This window comes from Chelonoidis abingdonii, chromosome 11, assembly GCF_003597395.2.
Source record: "Chelonoidis abingdonii isolate Lonesome George chromosome 11, CheloAbing_2.0, whole genome shotgun sequence".
Classification (NCBI taxonomy): domain Eukaryota; kingdom Metazoa; phylum Chordata; order Testudines; family Testudinidae; genus Chelonoidis; species Chelonoidis abingdonii.
This window is the reverse complement of record NC_133779.1, coordinates 37761314-37782872: the sequence shown is the minus strand read 5'-3', so window position 1 is coordinate 37782872 and position 21559 is coordinate 37761314. Positions and strand designations below refer to the sequence as shown.

The window sequence follows — 21559 nt, the reverse complement described above, 5'->3', positions numbered from 1 at the left end:
GCCCCTGCAGTACCGTTAATGAGCTAGGTGGGCTGCCTTGCCCTGGCCTCCTGGGACATGTTTGGCTGTGAGTGGACCCCGAACTCGCTCATTATCTTATCTCTGGCTACAGCAGTGTCCTGATGACTCTTCCCTGATGGAGTCTCCTGCTGTTTGACAAGAGCTTGAATGGAGCCCTGGCTTTCACTTTCTCTCAGCTTGTTGCCTGTGGATAGGGGAGAGGGGCACCCGTATTAATGGGACCACCAGGAGGTTGTCTCTGTTCTCCTGCTTCTTGCCCCTTCCACCCTACTCTGACCGCTGGGACCAGCTCGTCACCTGGACCAAATCTGGCCACTCTCAGCACTGACCTATTTAGGTCCTTACTGGGGATGCCCAGTGGTGGTCATGAGTTCTGAGGATCTAGGTGGTGAGTCAGAGCCACTCTGTAGAGGGTCCAAAGGCCCCATCGTCTTGATCCCTTTACTGGGCTACCGTCAGGACCCAACGTCCTAGGGCAAAGTGAGCTCATGCTCGTTCAGGCCTGTGCCCTTCTTTGAGCTATGTGCTGTCAATCTGAGGCCTGCCGGGCTCTACACTGGCCACGGGAAGTCCTCATGGTGCTGTGACAGAGCATTGCAGGGCAGGGCTTAAAGCCCTTTCGGCCCTATGGTGGTGGGGAAAGGGGGACACACGACAAGGATTCAGAAAAGGAGGAGCAGCTGGTTCTTTTCAAACCATCCGCACCGTTTCCTTCCTGCTTAGCTTTGCTCTTTGGGACAGATTCCATCACAGGTCTCGGTGCTGTACCTAGCTAACACTTCGCACACAGAGCATTGGACACCTGTGGAGCTCAAAGCACTTGACCAAGGTATCGAAGGCAATAGTGCCTGTGCCCATCTAGCTGCCATGTTCCAGAGCTGGCTGCCGTCCACGCTGTCTGGGAAAGGCAGGAGTTGTAGACAAGCGCTTTCAGCTTTGCCAAAGCCCAGCGGATGCAGCACCAAGAACCCAGAAGAGCAAAACTGCAGAGGTTTTACCCCTCGCCCTCCAGCAATGGCACAGCCCCCTGGCTACTGTACAAGTACAGAACAGGGCTCTAATTTGCCTGGGCTGCTTATAGACAGACATGTGCATTGATACGTCGTGTATCAAAAACAACCCCAAAGTGTCTGGCCATTCCCACTTGGGTGGCTCAGCCTCGCTCCATCCGTGGTCTGGCTTTTGGGGGAACAATGGTTGGTGCATTATGCCCATAGATCCTGGGGGCCTGCTTGGGGGGGAGCTGCCAGCGCTCAGGGTGACACCCGCAGAATGATTCTGCTTCCTGGGTCCACAGGGAGTCGGTTCTAGCCAAGTAGAAGCCAGCATCCCGACTCTGGGTGAGCATTGCTCCCTGGGCTGGGGGGCAGGGGGAGAGCCAATCTCCTTTTTCCTAACAAAAAATAATAAATAGCACCCAAAAAAGTCCTTTTAAATAAAACAACCCCCCACCCTGCCTCAGTGTGGCTCAGGAGACGAGCAGGGGCAGGAAGTGAGTGGAGAGGTGCTGGCGCCGTGTCTTGCCCCCCTGCCTGGGCCTGCCTTTGCTGTTGAGGGCCAAGAACATGGGGCGGTTCCCGGGGTGCCAGCGCAGCGAAGCGTAGGTGTTGTAGCTGTTCTCCTCGATGCGCTCTTTGAACTTGCAGTTGGGGTTAAACTCCTTCTGGGGAGACAGAAACGAGGCCGTGAGTGTGGTGCGGCTGGGGGGTGTCCTCTGACGGGGGGCGGGGGGGGACTAGAGCAAGGAACCTCGGGAGTTCTGTCCCCAGCTCCTGGCTGGGAATGAAGTTCAGAGGTTACACCGGGAGATTAGGAGTTGGGTCGTTCCAGCAATGTGCTGCCGGCCCCCAGCAGTGAGGGCTTCCTTCCAGCAAGCTGCCTGTCTCTAAGCAGCTACCCACCCCCTGACTTAGCAGCATCAGGCATGATATCCTGAATGCCGTGCTGGTCCGAGCAGGGTCCTCCTAGCTTCTATCCCAAATTCTCCAGCCAACCAGTCTGATCCGTGGTCCAGAACGAAGCCACAAGCCGTGCTCCCTACAGAGCACCCTGTAAGGAGGGAAAATCAGCTTGCTACCTACCGACCCGTATACTTTCCCCTTCTTGTTCATGGCTAGATAGAAACCCGTGTGCACGGATTTGATGGCTACAACGCCCACTCGCACTGACCGGATCTCCAGGATGCCTGTGGGGAGACAGAGAATTTGGGGCACTGAATCGGGACAGTGCAACAGTGCTGCAAGCGGGTGTGGAAAACAGCTGGGCTGCCATGGCACAGGGCCCAGGCACTTCATTTCATTAGCTAGCAAAGCCCTGCGGAGACACGTTTTGTACAAGCACCAACGGAAGATATCGCGTTGCCCGGCACTGAAATGCAGCCACCTCTGGGGTGGAAGATGGCAGCTTTTAGCAGCTTATTACAGCAATACTACTGAATACCTAAGAAGCCTTTCATCCAATTGGAACTGTTCAATGGAGGCAGAGTGCAGTGGGTTAGGTTGGAATCTGTCAAGGGCACCCATGTGTGGATGGTTTTGGCTGGACCCTTGTCAGTGAGGCTGCCCCACACGCACAATGCAGGCGTTAGCCCACCTTGCCTGACCTTTGATTTCCCAGTAACAGTCCCCAGGATGCTTGAGTTAATTGAATGCCTCCCATGGTTAAAGACAAAGCTTTCTGGCTGATGGGGATGCTGAGAGACAGACAGCTGCTGTCACGTGACTAACAAGGTATTGCTTTATGCAGAGAAGCTTGTGTTTCTCACCAACAGAAGCTGGTCCAATAAAAGCTATTCCCTTGCCCCGGAGCACTTGACTGGGGAGTGACTTGAGGCTGGAAAGTGAATCAACAAGTGACTGAGTTACAGATTGCTCCATTGAAACCCCCTGGCCCAGGAGAGCTTGAAGGAGGGATGGCAGAATAACCAGAGGTGCATGACTAAAGAGCTTACCATCTAAATAGACAGTGGGTGGGAGGTGAAACTGAGGCACAGAGAGAGGCAGCGACTGGCAGGGTCATGGGCAGAGATGAGACTAGAACCCAGGTCTCCTGACTCCCAGTCCAGTGCGCTAGACACTGGGCCACACGGCCTCCTAATTATCGGTTGTGCTGCAGGAGATCGGCGCCCCACTCTGCTAGGCCGCCATACACACAATGAAGAAGGCCGTGTTCCGAAAAACTTCAATCTAAGCGAAGACTTTGCCATGTTGGGATTTTTGGGCCGTAGATGGGGTGCAGTGGGGACAGATGATGCAATTTCACTGAGGACCTCTTGGGCCAAACTCTGATCTTGGTTCTTCTAGTGAAAATCTAGAGTCACTCCCTGGAGATCAGTGGAGTGACGCCCGATTTTCAGCAGTGTAAGATCACAAATGAGTCAGCTGAGAAATGCCAAGGTAAGCCCTACACTGCTTCAGAGCTTGACACCAATGCTTGGGTGCTGTTATTTATTATCATTCATTATTTGTCTTGTGATAGTCCAGGGCCCCATTGTACTAGGTGCAAAAGGGGAAGTCCCTGTCCACAGCAGAGACACCTTTCAATTCCTCCGGGCCTGGAGAGGTTTCTCCTTCCAGTCCCAATACAAAACAAAAAGACCCTTTGATACTGAGCTGGAGCGGAGACTGGGTTTGCAGAGCTCTGGGGCCTTCATCCTGCCAATCCATATGCACTAAGGGAGGGAAATCCAGTTTCCGTGGGTTGCCCAGCCTTACGTGTAGAGAGCTGACAGCGTGTTCAGTAGAACTGCTTACGAATTTTCCATTGCCAGTTTTCTGTCAGGAACTGCGGATTCGCTGAAATTGGCGGAAACGTAGCGATGTCGACATTGAACAGGAAATTATTGAAGCGATTTGTTTTGACTTCATTGTTTCAACTTTTACAGTATAATTTAGAATACAGGCCAAAGTCAAAACATTTAGATGTTTAATATAGCACAAAATGAACCACAGTCAAAATATCTCCGTATCAGGTGGTTTCGATGTTTTGGAAATGAAATGTAGCAATTTTCATTGTGTGATATTTAGAAATTTTGACTTTTCCCTTGACTTTGGCTCAAGAGATGATCCTCAGCTGGTGTGAAGCTGCAGAACTCCACTGATCTCAATGGATCTACAGTGACTTTATGCCAGTTTAGAGATTAACAAATTTATTTGGGCATAAGCTTTAGCCCAGGAAATCTTATGCCCAAATAAATTCGTTAGTCTCTAAGGTGCCATAAATACTCCTTGTTGTTTTTGCTGATACAGACTAACATGGCTACCCCTCTGAAACCTTTATGCCAGCTGCGGATCTGCCCTAAAGCCTGTATCCCTAGGAGCTCAGACAACACAGAATGCCCTGGAATGCACAAAGAAGAAAACTAATGTAGCATACCAGACTGTCCCAATCACAAGCACGTGTTGATGTTGATTGAGCTAATCAGTGCAAACAGTTCCTGCCCTTGTCTGTGCTTAGGGGCCAGCTACTCAAATTGCTGCTGGAAGCAGGGCTATACATGCAGACAAAGCCCTTATGATGATTTTATGATGCTAATACCTAGTGGTTATATGGAGCGTCTTCATCCGTAGATCTCAAAGTGCTTTACAGAGGAGGTCTGCATCATTATCCTCCTTGTACAAATGGAGAGACTGAGGCACGGAGCGATGACGTCTTCCTTTATACGTGCCACAAGTTGATATCTAGACTGCTCAGCCCTCTAACGGCTGCATCATCGAGGGCACCAAGGTGTTGCAGTTCACCCTCCAACCTTCTAACCGTGCACTCCTGCCCCACATGTGGGACCCCCTGCCTCACTGTCCCGCCCTCCCAATCTGTGAAGATTGGACTAAGCCATCTTTCTGCATTGTGGTAGCCGCTCTGGACCATGCAGTCAGCAGCCTGTAGCCGAGTCTAGGATCTGCATCCCAAGTTGCAAGCAGGTCAGTGAGGGCTTCTGAAATTCATCTCCCAATCCCAGAGTTGCTGCCACTCTCCGAGGACATAGCTGTCAGCCCTGATATGCCCTGGTTCATCTGGGATTGGCACTGGGCATGAATGTGAATGGCCACTACAAAAGGATGGTGCCTTGTCTACGTTTTGGGAGAGCTCTGTGTGCCAGTAGATACAAATTAGATATCGACGTGTGGCGAAGGCAGCCGCTAATGGTACATGTCACCGCGTTCAGTTCTGCATCCACCAGATGCGCACGCTGCCTTCTGCCCTAAACTGCTCCATCATATTCTGCTGGAGCGAACATCAGTGCCGGGACTGAGGTCTGTACCACATACTGCTCCGCAGAGGGTTCCTGCTGGCTTCTGCATCAATGGCCGGCCGTGCGGGAGCTGATCTTCTCTTTGCGTTCTACAGTATGTCCAGTCTGACTCCTAAAGAAGTGAGATCAGGCTCAAAAGAGATCAGACCGGCCTCAACACAAACTGTTAGGGGTTGGTTGGTCAGATGAAAGCTTTTCCAAATCTTGCCACTCTTTTCTGGTTTTATCTGCTGAGGCTGACAGAGCTCAACGGGAATGTTATTGCTTCAATAGGACACAGTTTGTATCAATGTTTTTTTCTTTAAAATGCTCGCAGCCAAAGAGCTGAATTCCACTTGCCCTCGAGAGTCAGGGCTGGGCCGAGGTGCCCCTTAATCCCGACAGGCGGCCTTTGATATTTCCAACCCAAATCGGTTTCAACGCAGGTGCGAGAGGCCAAGGTTTATCTCCAAAACAGAGGCAGCTGCGCGGTAACTGATCTTTCCCGTCGTCTTAGCTGGCTGAAGGGCCTGGGTCTGTTGAAGGCTCCAGAGGAATTGTCTGACAGCAAGATTTCCCAGAGACGCCCGTTCACCCCAATGGTTCCGCCCTCACAGACAGCCACTGGAAGGGAACATTCTAGGGATCTGGCTTTCACAAGAGTAGGCTCGGTTGTTGAAGCTGAGCCAGGCTCAAGGGGCGCCCTGGTGCACAGACATCACGCACGCAAATACACCACCTCTGGAAAAGAACCACCCACCTGCCTGCCCCCTTCATTAACAGAAATTTAAAGGGTCTGGTCTGAATTTCAGTGGCAGACAGGGCCTTGGGATCCTGTATTGATGGGGCTGAATCCAAGCTCTGGAGCTGAACCTTGAGTTCCGAACTTCAGTGATGCTCCCTAATGAGGCAGAGGATGTAGCTTATGGTTGTGACCGTGCAGCGCCAAGCATTACAGGTGCTTGATCCTGGCTGCTGCCATAATGTTCTTATTGTATGTCTCGAGGTAGCACCCAGGAGCCTCAGTCACAGGCCAGGACCCATTGTGTTCGGGGCTGTGCAAACAGAACAATGAGATAGTCCCTGCCCCAGGGACTTTGCAATTGGAGTATAAGACCAGAGAAAATAGAGGGATATAGACACGGGGGAATATACGGAAACAATGAACCAATATTGGTCGGCATGAAAAGCAGCGGTCTAGGCACGCCAGCAGCTTAAATGCTGTCAGGTTTGTTGTAGGAATCGCAGCAGAGGAGCGGTCTGAAGGCGGATCAGGAGGGAGCTTTGTGGATGTTTCCAGGGAGAGAGGGGCAGCATGGGAGAAGGCACAACGGGGCTTGTTTGGGGAATGTAACAACAGGCTGGATTCTTGGGCTGGTCAGAGGCGGGAGTCGATGACGGAGAACGAGACATGAGGTCAGGTGGGGATTGGCCATGAATGGCCTTGACCGTGAAAACAAGCAGCTGAGGTTAGATGTGATAGAGAAGGTGCTTAATAATAATTAACCTAGACTCCCTTAGACCCACTTATAGTCGTGATGTGATCAGTTACTCGAAAACTTCCCACGCTGTTAGTCACAAGCTCAACGGGCACAACGGGCACAACGGCCTTGGGGGTTTAGACCCTGCGATATGGGATAGGTGACGTGAGCTCAGTTCCCAGCTCTGCTACAGACCTCCTTGGGCAAACCATCTCGCCGTGTGGTCATACTTCCATCTCAGTCGTGCCAATGCTGCGCGAGAGCCCAACGTCTTCCTGAGTGGAAAACAATGGGCGTGGGACCCACAGCCCAATAGCCAGGACTAACTCCTAGCTTGTATACTTACCTACAAAGAATCCCTCACCCATATAGCTGAGAAGATTAAGAGCAAAACTGACCTCCTAAATATGCTTCCCAGCTCCACTTGCGGGGGGGGGAGGGGGGCAAATGCTGCTCAGCTCAGTACTAGCTCTCCGCTACACAGCGGCACAATGCCATGCTCTGGTGCGGTTAAGCTCTCCCCACACCAAGCTAGTTGATGTCCAGTCGAATCAAACAATGAAAATAACAGGGACTACGTGACCAAACCAACCCAGAGTTGCTACTGGTCCTTTCAAATATCCCGCCGGCTAACATCAGGCCTCACGTTGCAGCACAAGAACCACCTGGACAATATCCAGGAGACCCACAACTGCCATTTTTTATAGGGATCTGGGAAGCGTCTCACCACCATGAGCAAAACTAAGGAGGGATCAAGAAAGCCGGAGGTTCAGGTGGACCTGTCCCAAAGGCCTAGCACAACTGAGCCACGAGAGCTGCTGTGAGCACAGGAAGGTCTGCAGGCTGGTAGTCAGAGGAGGAGTCGGGGCTCCTGGGTTCTTTTCCCCCTTCCCACACTGTGTGACCCAGGGTGGATAGTGGTCTTGGTGCCTCATGGTCAGCAAATAAAATCTCTGGGATGAGATTTAACAGGCCCTTCAGGCTATCGTCTGACCTCCCGCCTGCCGCAAGCCAGAGAACTTCACCCAATAGTCCTTAGAGGGGAAGGAATTCCCCTCCCCTTCTTTACCAGTCCAGCAACTTGTGCTGGGAGCTCCTGGGATGGAAGGTGCTGCATGAAAGGGAAAGCACAGTTACCGTCTCAGGCACTGGCTGGGGAATTGGGATTTCTGTCCCAGCTTGAGAAACAGGCCAGCACTTTGATCCCAAGCTGCACGGGCAGCGAGATCAGGCCTGTCCTTCCCATGGAACAGCAAAGAACAAAACCACACCAGCTGGTACCTGGTTGCATTAGCCACAGCCATGGCTGTCCTTTCACGCTGGCAAGGAGATGAATGTTGGGGACTGATTTCCCTGCGGGGAAAAGTCCAGTTTTGTTGTGTGATTTCTTTTCTCCTTCTCCCTTGGGACCAGCTGCTTCCCGAGAGCCAGGCAGACGGGATCTAAGCAAAACCTCCACTTGGCTGGAACAAATTGTCAGTCTTTGATCTGCGCAGACCCCTAATTTATTCTCCCCTAATTGGCAGCTGGCTTGTGTGTTTAGTCGAAATGTGGTTCCTGATCTTCGGGCGGCACAAACCCCCACTGTTAGATCATTCCAGGCTCTTTCACCTCAGAACTCTCCCCGGGTCCTTCCTCAGTTCCCAGTGCCTGTGTGGTCTGGGAAGAACCGGCCCCACGGACTAAGGGTTAATTGTTACATTCACTCCCACCTGAGGGGGGCCGGGGGAAATGGGGAGCAGAGAGCCTGACACTAGCTCCTGGCTGCTTTCGCAGAGTGGCAGAGGTGGGGAAAAAGGCACAAAAAGATGAGAGGAAAGAGGAACCAAAGGGATTAAAATGGTAAAACTGCAATTCTCCCCCACTCCCCAGTGCCTCCAGGGCTGCATTGGCTTTTTTCTGAACTGCTTCTTTTCCCTTCCTCTTGAGAAACACCTGCCGTGTCCTAGCTGTGTGAGCCACATCCCCCATGACCCCCCAGGCCGGTCCCGGACGACTTCCTCATGTCAGCCTGCAACCCACTGACTCACCTTCCAAGGAGAGAGAAAGGACTCAGCCTTGGGTGGATCTGTGGTGTGTATACGTGCATGGATGTAAGGTGGGGTGCATACATGGGCACGTGCTCTGCCTCGTGCATGCATATATACACAGTACATGCATAAATACAGATGTTCTCCCCATATACACAATAACATGTGGCCTGCATTACACACGGACCCTGCCCCTATACACACACTAAGCTATGTATGCAGTGGAGATGTACATGCCATGCACATAACTTGCACATGTACACACGACATGCATTGCACAGACAGGGTTGCAAAGATGCAGTGTGTCTAGGTGAATGGATGGAGGGGCATGCACGCTTGCGCACGTGGGAGAATGGGGGTGGAGGTGTGCGGCTGGCTCAGTGCAAGGCGGGGTGTGTGTTTGGACGAGGAGGTGAGCGGCACAGGGTGTGCACCCATGGGAATGTGGGTGGATGTGAGTGCAAGTGGAGGGAATGCGGCTGGAGGAGTGGTGTGCGTGTGTGAACAGGGCTGGGGGAGGGGCCGTGGATGGTGTGGGGGGGGAGAGAAGGGGAGACCTAGCCTGGGGGCTGGCTCTGTGCTTGGCCAGAGGTGAGTGTCTGTCTATCTGGCAGATCGCCTAGCAAAGGCACTAATGCGAAAGGCATGTGGCCAGACAAGGCAGGGTTTACAATGGAAACATCCAGCGCTGTTTCAGGAAACTCTATCTCCAGATTACTGGAGTTCCTGCTTTGGCCAACACTCTGGCGTAGCGAGCCTCTGTGCAGATGCACAGCTCCCCACATGCACCACCGACTCCTTCACAGCCCCCCATGCTGGCACTTGCAAGCTGCACTGCCATCAGTGGTGCTACTCAGCCAGCATTACTCAGTGTCCTTAGCACAACCTGCTCACCCAGGCATGTGATTAGAGTTCACGTTGCCTTTGACTGGGGCCCAAGGATCTCGAAGCATTTTGCAAAAGGCTAGTTCTCACAACACCCTGGGGAGTGAGGTAAGTATTTTCAGTCTCATTTTGCAACTGGGGAAACTGAGGCACAAATGGGGCCATGAGTCGCTCAAGCCAACACAGCAGGTCAGCATCAGAGCCAGGCACTCAGGTTTAGGAGCTCCTCGCTCGCAGGTGCTTGCTCAGACTTCTAGACCATGCTATGCTCTTGGGAAATCTCAACTCTCTCTTATTAAACCCAGAGGAATCATAGAAGCATAGAATCTCAAGGTTGGAAGGGACCTCAGGAGGTATCTAGTCCAACCCCCTGCTCAAAGCAGGACCAATCCCCAGACAGGTTTTTACCCCAGTTCCCTAAATGGTCCCCTCAAGGATTGAACTCACACCCCTGGGTTTAGCAGGCCAGGGCTCAAACCCCACTGAGAAAAAACAATGGGGGCCCTTTCCAGGATCCCCGTCCAATCCCTTCTCCGTGCCACTCCTCCCCACTCACAGCCACTATGAATATACAAGAATCTGTCCCCCGGGGCCTCATGCTTCCTCCATCTTGGCTCTGATCTGGGTAACAGGTCTAAGCAGAGCAGGTCTGGAAGCAAATGTCTCCTCGCTCAGGACACGACCAGGTTCTCTGCTGCACAGCATGGGAGGCCAGGGAGGGACTGCTCAGTTCTGGGGGAGAATCTCCATTTTCTATGTCCTTTCTCCAGAGCAGCAGTTCCCTGCGGGGGTGTCTCCTTCCCCACCTGCCTCCTTAGCAGCATCACCTCTAATGCTTGAGCGAAAGGAGTAATTCCATTAACTGGCAGCTCCTACAGGCTCTTATCCTCTTCTGTGGATTTGCTGCTTCAGGAGGACAAAGACCACCCCCACACACACACACACTCACTTCTACCATGAACTACAGAAGCATCCCCCTTCCTGGCGGCAGCCCTGAGAGGAGAGAGCGTGAAATCCACTCCGTGACACCGACAAATCTCTTTTCATCGGGGCAGGTAGGGTTTTCAGCATAGCATCCAACTTGTTCTTTGTATCACGGGAGCAGCTAGGCTGGGTGGTGGTTGTCACGGAGTCACCAGGCGATGCTCTGGAACTGCTCCCCACTAAGCCAGTCAGGACTTTGGGGAGCCTCCTCTCCCTTGGAGCAGACTTGTTCAGGGCAAGAAGCTCACACGTCTTCACCTCCTGGGTCTCTCCTTGGAGCATTCAGCATCCTCTGCCCCTCCGTGGGCTTCCCACAGCGAGCCCACCCAGGCGGGGTCCTGGGGAAGCCACAGGGTTCTGCACCCCCACTTTGCAGTCAGACGTGACTCTCAGCCAGCAAAACAGAGGTTTATTCGATGACAGGAACAGGGTCTAAAACAGAGCTTGTAGATACAGCGAACCAGACCCCTCGGCCGGGTCCATTCTGGGGGGCAGTGAGCCAGACCCCTAGGTCTGCACTTCACTCCTTATCCCCAGGTAGCTCCAGACTAACCTCCCTCCAGCCCCTCCTCTCTGCTCAGCTCCTTTCCCGGGCCAGGAGGTCACCTGATCCCTTTGTCTCCAACACTTTCAGCTGGCACCTTTGCAGAGGAGGGGCCCAGGCCATCAGTTGCTAGGAGGCAGAGTGCCCGGCAGTTAGGGGCACTGGCCCCTTCCTCTGTAGCAATCACACACCCTTATCCCACCACCAAGATACTTAAGAACTGCCTAGGGGACACTGAGGCACCAACACAGTATTCAGAGCAAACATTAGGAACAGTCCCAGTTCGTCACAGTGGTATACACCGCACACTTGCACTGAGAGGGTTATTGGGAGCTTCGGCACTCAATCAGCTACCTGTTGGCACCTGGAGGGGGTCAATTAAGCAAGGCCACCTGGAAAGGAATCAGGTGAACCTCAGTTTGGGGGAGACCCACAAGAGAGGAAGGAGAGGGCGCGGAGCAGTGGAGGAGAGTGGGAAGGGATGGTAGCTGTGGTTTGGGGATTTGTTGGTGAGCGCTAGGGAAGGATGATGGGGCGTACGGCCCTGAAGGAAGGGTGAGGGCTGAAACCTTGGAGCGCCTGAGCCAGGGAAGGTGAGGGGGGAAAAACCTGCAGAGACAAGGGGATCAGGACTTCTGGCTACCCTGGGACAAGGGTGTGTCTGGACCACGGGACCCAGAGTCGTGGGTTGCAAACCTGTCAGAACAACATTAGACAGTTGCTGTGTTGGACTTTCTCTTACCCCAGAAGAGGTGGAAACAAAATAGGGCCCTGGCCTAAGAGCAGCCCCCTGCACCAGGAGCACTGGAACAAAGCCATGAGGAGGTGCACCAGCAGCACATCCACCCTTCTACTCAGGCGCTGGGCAACTGGTCCTGCCCTCAAGATTTGCAGTCTAAACGCAGGGGAGGTGCAAGGGGCGGGTGCAGGCTGCAGTGACCCTGCGGGAGGTGCCGCACGATGCACGGATGGAGCCACGCATGTGGCGGCTTAAAAGACATTAAGAGAGAGAACCCAGGTGCGTTTTCCCAGCTGCCGCCTGACCTGCTGTCATACAGCCGGAGTTCCTAGCCAGCTCTCCCCGAACATCCCTCGCAACTATGGCCAGGGCAGGCTGGCGCCTGTGCGTGATCACAGGGCAGGAAGTCTTTCATTAATGAGGCTAGCTCCGAGGAAGCCTGGCAGCCTGTGAGGATCAAAGGTCACCTGGCTCTTTATTGTTTCCGATTGCACTTCACGGCTGGGGAAGCTGGCTGAGAACTGGAAGGCACCCGGCATCCTGCACCCCTTGCAGAGGCTGGGAGGGGGGAGGGAGTCTAGATACCCACTCAGTGCTCCCCCAGCTGGTGTGTTTGCAATCAACCTCCCCTTGCTCTGATGGGCTGGCACCGGCAAGCCAGAATTCTTCCCCCAACGCCCCAGGTCCCGCATTGGGGGGAAGGCGGAGGACGTGCTCTTACTCTCCAGAGAGAGGGGAAAAGCTCTCAGGGGCGACCGAGCAGATGTAGCCCAGATGAGGACGGGAGAAGCGTCAGGAGCTGCCCTCAGTCAGGGTAAAGGAGGTGGGTGGGAAACTGGCAGGAACTTTGAGCAAGGGAGGAGGCTCCAGACGCCATAGGAGACAGACAGACAGACAGATGGATGGACGGACAGATAAGAATTTAGGCCAAATTATTTCACATGAACGGATCGCTCAACATGGTCCCAGGTGGGGCGGCTGCAGCAGCTGTTACAATGAGTTGGAGTGACAGGTAGGCTCATTTCTAGAACCGGAGATAAGCTACATGGCAAAGTGGTTCTGGCCACATCCTCTGGCCCTGGCCATCAGGGCAGAACGTTTCCCACAGCACCCCCTGCTGGCTAGGACAGAGATTAGTTTCTCTCTCTGGAAGCAGCCAGCAGGCTCCTTACTTTGCTCTGTGCCACAACGGCCTGCCATAGCCGCAGGCGAACGGACCTGTCACCACAAACTAGCAGCCTCGTTCACAGCCGAGGCGGGATTTGCTGTGGTGGGCAGCCCCCGGGGCAGTGGGAGCACCGCAGGGGGATCAGCAGCTGAGTCTGGGTTAACTCAGCCCAGGGGTGAGCGGTGACACTGCTGCAAAGCTGAGGTGCTCCTGGGACATATCCCAGGCCGCTTTGTGCTGCAGGCAGCCCAGCTACTCTCTCATTCCCCCCCCGCCAATGACTTGTGGGAGGATTTGTCTGTCTTTCCAGGCACCAGGGGGGAATTGCGGGAAGGCACTGGAGGGCAGGCAGCATTCAAGTGGTGCTAGCCCACGTCCTCCCCACCAAGAGGGCAGGTTACCAGCGGGAGTGAACCCAGCACTCAGGACAGGATGGGCCAGGGAGTCCATGTTTAAAGCACCACAGCCCTAGAGTTTTGTGTGCGGAGGTGGAGCCAGGATGGGGCATCACCCGAGGAAGACCCTGGACTCTCTCTTTCATGAAAACGTCCCCCTTAGATTTTCACACTCAGCTGGACACCACTTCATCTCTTAGCATGAGCAAAACTTGTCTCCATTAAGCAACCTTTTCTGTCCCTGTTTTGCATATAATTTTGGCTCATCAAGGTTGTTAAAGGAACACGGTCAGGATGAAAATGGCGTTTTACGAAAACCAGAGTTTGCAAACCCTCTAATCAATGGAAGCACAGAAACTGCCAGACCAGATCAGACTAACAGCCCATCACCCCGTCTCCCATAGGCCCCAGCACCGCCTGCTTCAGAGGAAGGTGCATGAAACCCTGCAACAGGCACTTACAGGAAAATTTTTCTTCAGCCCCTTGATTAGTGGTTGGCTTCTGCCTAAAATGGGAAGGGTCAGATCTTTTCCCCGGGGGGAGGGAAATTTACCCCCTCCACTGTGGCATTTGCCACCCACTTGTCACAGCGTTGCACAAGTGCTCAGGAGCTGGGACCTAGCGCTGGCTGGAAACCAGTGAAACCACCCGGTCGTCTTTTGCATTGTCGGAGCGAAGCCGCCAGCAAACAGCCTGGGTGGTGAGAAGCTAATTAGGTGGCTGCAACCCCAGTCAGGTTTAACGATCCTCTGCGGTTGTTGCTATTAATAACAAAGGACATTTGCTTCTCTAAAAATAACACAAGCTGCTCTGCTCTCAGCCCCGGCTGGCTCTGTCCTGGGAGTTCAAGCCCACCAGTGGCTCTGTTCCCTAGCCCAATAAAATCACCACCCCAGTAAAGGCTAGATCCCACCTTGGCCAGCCTCAGGCTTAGCAGAGGGGGCTGCACAGGAGGAACTGATCTGGCCAAGTTCCCTTCGGGAGGCTCCGGGACAGCATATGCTGCTGCAGTATCTGCATAAAGTGCCCCCCCAACACACACCACCCCAGGCCATGCTGCTAGCCAGGACTGATATGGAGTCACTGCTCTGCTCTCATTGCTCCTTTCCAAGCTTTCGACTCCTGCTAGGGGATCTTGGCAGGAGTGAAAGGTGATGCAATCCTCCCAATTGGGCCCTCGGTGTTTGCAACCATCAGCTTCAGAGGAAGGACATGGCTCTGCAACTGTGCCCCTGCATGGAGTCAGTCCCGTCGCTCTGTGCCTTTGTTTCCCCATCTGTACGATGGAGATCATCCTTTGTCAGTCTTGTTTATTATGATTGTAAACTCTTTGGGGGCAGGGTCTCTCTGTCTTTTCAGTTCCCAGCACAATGGGATCCAGATTTCAGCCGGAGCCTGTAGGTGCTACTGTCACACCAATAATAAACTCGACCAAACTCACAGGGAAGGGTAACCCTGGCTGATCTGGGTCATGTTAATCATCACATAGCCATGCTGGGCTAGACTCCACTCTCGTTAGGGTCAGTAGAACTGCCTGGGTGCAACCTGCAGGAGCCAACCCCTCAGATTGCGTCCAGATCTCAGGGGCTTTCCTGACTCCAGGCTTTTCTCTTCGAGATGCCGTCAGCCTCCCATCCCTGTCTCTGCGGCTGCACTTGGGTGCCAAGTCCTGCCAGGAGCTGCAGCGCTGTTATCAAGGAGATGGGAGAGGGGTGGGGACTGGCAGAGCAGGTAGAGAGTAGAACTGAATCAGGACTTTGCTTCTACAGTGAAAATATTTACGGTCCAACCCTGATGAACTGAAACTCTACAAGCTACAGGGGTCACTGGCCGCCTCTTCCCGCCTCCTGCTGGCGGCCTGGGGAACTCCTGATTAGAGGCCGGTGGAGGAGGCAAAGCGGAAGCTTCATGCCCCAGGGAAAGGCCTAATCCTGTGTTGTTGTTACTGTACCCTAGCATCATGGCAAATCTGGGGTGTGCCTTACCATACCGCCTCTCTGTGGGATGCAGGTGACTTTGCTGTAGCGAAGCAGTCAGTCGATGTTATGCTCCTGATCTCCTTGCTGTGATTTTCCCTGTCCCTTCCTTAATGCACTCGAGATGTCCTATCATAATGCTGTCTGACAGGGTCAGGCTGCACGCTATGCGGGGCCGTGGCCTCACCTTGTATTTGACTCTTCAGTACCTCGGGCCCTGTGCAAAGGTATCATAACACCACTATCTGGCCTCCTGTAACGAACACAGGCCTCCATGCATCTGCCCAGACCTCCTGGTGTTAACTAGGATGCAGTTCTGGGCACTGACACAAAGGCAGATGCGCAAAGTACCTTGCTGCATTTCAGGGCTGGTCTGTTGCACAGAGAGAGCTGGGCAGAATTCCAGCCGTCCGGGAAGCAAGCTTGGACTGGGCCAGGATTAACGTAGCGGAGGGGTGTTAGGACTAGAGGATGCCTCAGTCTGCAAAGAGTCAGACCTGGATTCTGAGCCTCCTCCTCCAACAGAAATTTGGTTCAAGCCCAACTCATTTTAAGAGCAATTTGCCTAACTATTAACACTACAAGAGCATCTCTAAGGCCAAGATCAGCCCCCAGTGATAACATACAGGGAGTAGAAGACGGGGAACTGAGGACCAGACAGATTAAAGCCCAGGTCCTCAAACGTATATAGCTCGGGTCCCATTCAAACCAATGAGATTTAGGCACCCAACTCTCAATGAGGATCTGGGCTTTAAAGTGCCTCACCCAAGACCACACAAGGCGTCAATGTCAGAGCTGGCAAGTGGCCCCAGGTCCTCTGAGCCGCAGGTCACAAGCCCATCCTGACCCTCATTAGCAGCAGGCAAGTGACCCTGTGATCTAATGAAACACTCGCTCATCGCTGCACGGAGCTGGACAGGCGACTCCATCAAAGGGCAAAGAATTGCCGCAGGTGCAACTAAAAAGAGAATTTTTGGCGATCAGACAAGAAGCTGATGTCCCAACGGCCTGGTGAGGCCCGGTGTCGACTGCGGGGGCTGGGCGTCAGGGCTGGGATGCAGGGAGAATTAGAGATTTCCGGTGGCCTTGCAGGAGGTCTTCTCATGCATACTTAAGGCAAGATTTTCAAAAGTGACTCAGTGCATCTGGGAGCTCAACTTGAAGCTACTTTAAAACCCTGATTTTTAGAGAGCAGGTGCCCAAGTCCCTTCTGAAAATCAGGCTTCTTTGAAGCAGCTCAAGCTGCTGCTAATCACTTTTGAAAGTCCGGGCCTTACTTGAGTTTCCCCTAGAGATGGGCCTGAATCTGAACTGGAATCCAAACCTAGATCCGGCCCCACATTTCAGGGCTGCATCTAGAGCCAAACCTCCTCAGCTCTGCTTTAGATGGAGCTTCCCGTCTTTGAAAACCCCTGCGCTCACCAAGACGCAGGGTCTGTCCTTCCTGTCCTTGGGTATGTCGCTTCCCCGCTCTGGGCCTCAGTTTCTCCATCTGCAAAATGGGGCTAGCAACACCTCCCCACCTTTGCGGAGCACTTTGAGATGGGAAAGTGCTCAGTGCACTATGGTTACGTCCGTGCCAGACTAAGTCATCCCAGAAAATTTCCTCTGAAAAAACACCTGCCACAGTGTATCCAGCACACCTCCTTTCCACTCTGGCACCCCTATACACAGATGCTCCCCAGGCCTATGTACATCTCTGAGAGTTAACATGCTTGTAATGACCCAGCTGGGTGACTCTCTTACTGTTATTTTCCTTTGTGATGGGAGTGGGAACCTGGGGGAACCCAGGCTCCCAACAGCCAGGCAATAAGACCGGGTCCACCAGCAGGGCAGGAAGGATCAGGACCCAGGGGATGGGGATAGGACCATTAATAACAGAGCTTTCCACTTTCGAAGCCCTTTACACACATTAACCAAGCCTCCCCCAAGTCTTGTCTCTCATGTCACAGACAGGGAAACTGAGGCACAAAGAGGCAAAGTAATGCACCCAGGGTTGAAGCCAGAGGCAGAGCAGGGGTTAGAAAGGAGCTGTTCCTGTCTCCCAGCCCAGTGCTCAAACCACTAGCCCCTGCTACCTGGTGCATAGGCCTCTAATGTCCCCTGGGGACCCTCCCACCCCGGTCCCGTCCATACTTACTGTTAGGACTTTCCTTCCACCGTGTGCCTCGCACCTTGCCACTGCTGTCGATACACAGGAAGAAGTGAGTGGAGCCGTACAGCCTCCTCCAGCGCACGTCACCCTCCAGATGGTTATAGCTCCGGGGATGCCTGCTGGGGGCCCCCGAGTGGTTGCTCCCCGGCCCCCCGGCTGAGTCCCTGTGGGCCGATCCGGCGAGCAGCGAGAGGGCCAGGCAGAGCCACAGAGAGAAGGGGCCGGCTGCCACCTGCTGCCCCATGGCAGTCCTGGGGGCAGGAGGTCCAGGCGGCAGGTGGACGGGTGTGACCATGTGCTATGACTGGTTCCAGCATATGCCCGGGCTCAGGCTGGCAGGAGGCGCGGGGTGCTCTCCAGAGCGCAGCACCAGCCCGGGCGAGAGCTCCCTGGGGGCATCCCTGGTGCCAGCTTCCCCACAGGGCTCCTAGGGCAGTGAGGGCCAACCCGCCCCAGGCAGAGGTCAGCGGGCAGCAGCCCCTGGGGATCCCAGCCAGAGCAGGCAGCAGCCGGCGGGTGCCCCCTGCCCGGCCGCTGCTGGACTCAGGGTCAGAGCAGGTTGCAGCGGGGAGCCCCAGCGCCGGCTGCGGCTCGAGCTCAGGGGCTGGAGGAGGAAGTGGGGGGCGCAGACGCCACGCGGGGCCGGCTGGACCCGGGGACTCCGGCCATTGACAGGCAAAGCCTCCGCTTCTCCCGGGGGGGGGCCCTGCCCGGCGAGGTCCCAGCCAATGGCAGCGGGCAGAGGGCGGGGCGGCTCCTCATTCATAAATCTGAGCGGCTGCGAGATCTTTAAATCTCTGGGAGCGCGCGCGTGAGTGTGTTTGTGTGGGGGTGTGCATGCGGGTGTATGTATGTCTGCATGCATGGGTGCATGTCTGTGTTTGTGTGTGCATACATGTGTACAGACGTGTGTGTGCGTGTTTGTGTGGGGGTGTGCATGCGGGTGTATGTATGTCTGCATGCATGGGTGCATGTCTGTGTTTGTGTGTGCGTACATGTGTACAGACGTGTGTGTGCGTGTTTGTGTGGGGGTGTGCATATCTCTGTGTGTCTGCATATGTGTGTGTATGTGTGCACATGTGTGTGTGTGTGTCTGTGCATGCATGTGTGTGCATGTATGTGTGTATGTGTACGAATGCGAGTGTGTTTGGGATCATGTGTGTGTGTGCATGTGTGTGTGTGTTGCCTTGCCCTTGGTGCGGTCACTTGCACATGTCCTACCTTGTGTCGGCCCAGCTCATTGCACGCCACCAGGGCTCCTTCCATCCTCTGTTGCCCCCCACAAGCTCCCTGTGTGCCCCCCTCACCTCCCCTTCAGTGTCAGGGACTCCCTGCAACTGCCCCATCAATCGCCACCTGGTCATTTTACAGCCACTTGGTGCTGTGCAAGAGGCAGTGACATGGAAACTCAAGTGTGTGTGAGTGAGAAAGAGAGAGACATTGTGCACCACAACCTTCTCAGTTCTAACCTCAGCTCCACCACTGACCCTGGGCAAGTCCTGTCACCATGCCTCAGTTTCCCTCTCTGTAAAAGGTGGGCGATTCCTCACCCCAGGGATGTGCGTGTGAGTGTGTAGCTGTGTCCTGATGTCAACACACACCTGAGCCTTCTGCCTTTTTCATGCCAACCGCAGCTCTTCTTGTGCTAATTATGCCAGAACATTGTGAAGTGGAGATCTGTCTGTGTGCCCAACAGGTGGTGTGAAAATCGGCACGTATGTTTACACTTGTGAGGGAGACATGGGAGCCAGGGGTGGGGGGAGGGAGGGAGAGCCCGAGAAGAGAACTCACAGAAACAGGACACACCAAACTGTTTCTTTTCAGAGGCAGGCTTTGGGTCTCCCTCCCTGTGCACAAGCCAGCTACACCATTCCAAGGCCCTCCCTTGGGATCCCGAGGCTGCTGACGGTGCTTGAACAGTGGGTGCAGTTGAGTTCTTGAAAATCTGGGCCTGTGCTTTTTGGGGAAACATCTGGCCCACCCTTTGTAGCTTGAGCTCCCTATTTGCAGAGACCCCTATCTGTAGAGCGGGCTAGAGCCTCAGTGCCCCTTGCTCTTTCCCGGGCTGGCTTTTGGTCATGCCTCGAAAGCAGTAAACTGTTTGTTGGAGAACTTTCCCCTTTCTCCCACTTTCTGCCATGAGGTTCCAGAAGCGCCATTAGCCATTGAGAGAGTAACCAGCTGGAAGTCAGAGCTCCAGCAAAGGTTCCAGAGGCATTAAAATATGCATTAAAGAAGGGAAGCCAGTCCCCCTCCCCCAACCCCCCGCAGACTCACTGATCCCTCCTTGTTCATGGAATAGGCTGTGAAATGTGCCTACGTCACTTAGATACCTAATTACGTATCTATCCCCTCTAACCATTTATTCTGACTCCTCTGCATTTGGAGGAGGCAATAAAGAGGAAGAGTTGTCCAGTGCTAGCCTGGGACCTCGGAGACCCGAGTTCAATTCTTCACCGACTCCCTTGGACAAGTCACTTATTCGCTCTGTGCCTCAGTTTCCCCATCTCTTCAATGGGGATGATGGCACCACGCTTCTTCCCAGTGGGGCTGTGAACCCAGATACATTAAAGACTGTGAGGTACTAAGGTGACAGGGGTTATAGAAATATCTTGGAGAGGGAGGAAGTTGGAAACAGGCCAGACCGCTTTGGAGAATCCAGATCAGCATCTGCACGTCGGGTGCTGACCCCATCTGACTCTCTGCACCTTCCGACACACAGGCACGACATACAAATCCCAGGATGCCCCCTGGCCTGGTGGGCTCTGCTGTGACACAGAGTGTTTTGATGGCCATGCTGAGCCTGCTGGGCCCCAGCAGCAGGAGATGAGCTTCCGGGAGGCAGCTACTGTCCTGTGTTGACAAACATTCTTCTCCCTAATTAGCAGCAGGGAGGGAAGCGAGCACTGACCTGACCAGTTTTTTTACAGCCTAATCGCAGCCCGTGAGTCACTGCTTGTCACCAGGGGTATTTCTGCACCGGGGCAGAATGATGAGGTACTGGAGCAGGCCCTGGAATCCCTGTACTGCTGGCAGAGTGCAACCTTGGGTATCGATGTGCTAGTCACGCACACACACACTGCCGGGGATGTGACTTTGGCAACACAAACACACATATACATGTGACTTGCATACATACATATGTGTATACACAGATGCATACTCCCATGTGACCGCTGATCATGTGACTCAGGCATGCACATGTATATACTCGTGCACAAACACACACATGACTGCTGGCCATGTGATGTGTAGGTATCATTGATGTGTGCACACACTACTTCTGATCATGTGACTCATGCACCCACCCACACAAGTACAGCACATGTACACACACACACACGCACAAGTTCAGCACGTGCACACCCATCCACACGAGCACAGCACATGCATACACACACAAGTACAGCACATGCACACACCCACACGAGTACAGCACATGCACACACAAACACAACCACCAGTATTGTGACTTGTGCGTGCACCCATGAGTGCTTTCATGGTAATTACTATCAGCTGCTGCCTCCGTGAAACAACCCCTGTCCAAAAGTCAGTGTGGCAAACCCTGGAATTCAAGCGGGGTCTTGATGCACCAAACCCAGCAATGAGTCCTGGGGGGATATAGGAAGGCTACAGCCTTGTCCCTCCCAGCTGCAGCTGGCTTTAAACAGGTTTTCTCCCTAGCCAACCGTGGGCTGGCCAGTGGAGTGACTGCAAAGCCAGCACTGGCCCTGGCTGTGGCAGAGAAGTCACAGGGCTCATTCAGCAGGCTTTGGACCCTTTCTGATCCTGGGCCAGGGGCGGCTCCAGGCCCCAGCATGCCAAGCGTGTGCTGGGGCCGCAAGCCGCAGGGGCAGCAGGCAAGGTGGACCTTCTGCAGGAAAGCCACCGAATGCAGCCTGCCTGCCGTGCTTGGGGCAGCGAAATGCCTAGAGCCACCCCTGTCCTGGG

At 54.0% G+C, this 21559-nt stretch overlaps 2 protein-coding genes across 2 annotated transcripts in view; one reads left to right on the top strand and one right to left on the bottom strand.

Moving 5' to 3' along the window:
* RNF126 (ring finger protein 126) overlaps positions 1 to 21559 on the top strand; it is a 395779-nt gene that overhangs the window by 13034 nt on the left and 361186 nt on the right. The window lies entirely within an intron of this gene.
* FGF22 (fibroblast growth factor 22) lies at positions 1490 to 17852 on the bottom strand. The gene is made up of 3 exons (XM_032804023.1): positions 17594 to 17852; positions 2103 to 2206; positions 1490 to 1684 (listed from the first exon to the last, which is right to left on the bottom strand). The coding sequence occupies exons 1-3, from the start codon at positions 17850 to 17852 to the stop codon at positions 1490 to 1492; spliced, it is 558 nt and encodes a 185-aa protein (XP_032659914.1).

Excerpts from the sequence above, each read along its gene's own strand:
- FGF22 (XM_032804023.1), bottom strand. The coding sequence starts at position 17,852 with ATGGGGCAGCAGGTGGCAGCCGGCCCCTTCTCTCTGTGGCTCTGCCTG. Across the intron at positions 2,207-17,593 it reads GTGGAAGGAAAGTCCTAACA|GCATCCTGGAGATCCGGTCA; the intron begins GTAAGTATGGAC and ends GTCTCCCCACAG. Across the intron at positions 1,685-2,102 it reads AGGGGAAAGTATACGGGTCG|AAGGAGTTTAACCCCAACTG; the intron begins GTAGGTAGCAAG and ends CTGTCTCCCCAG.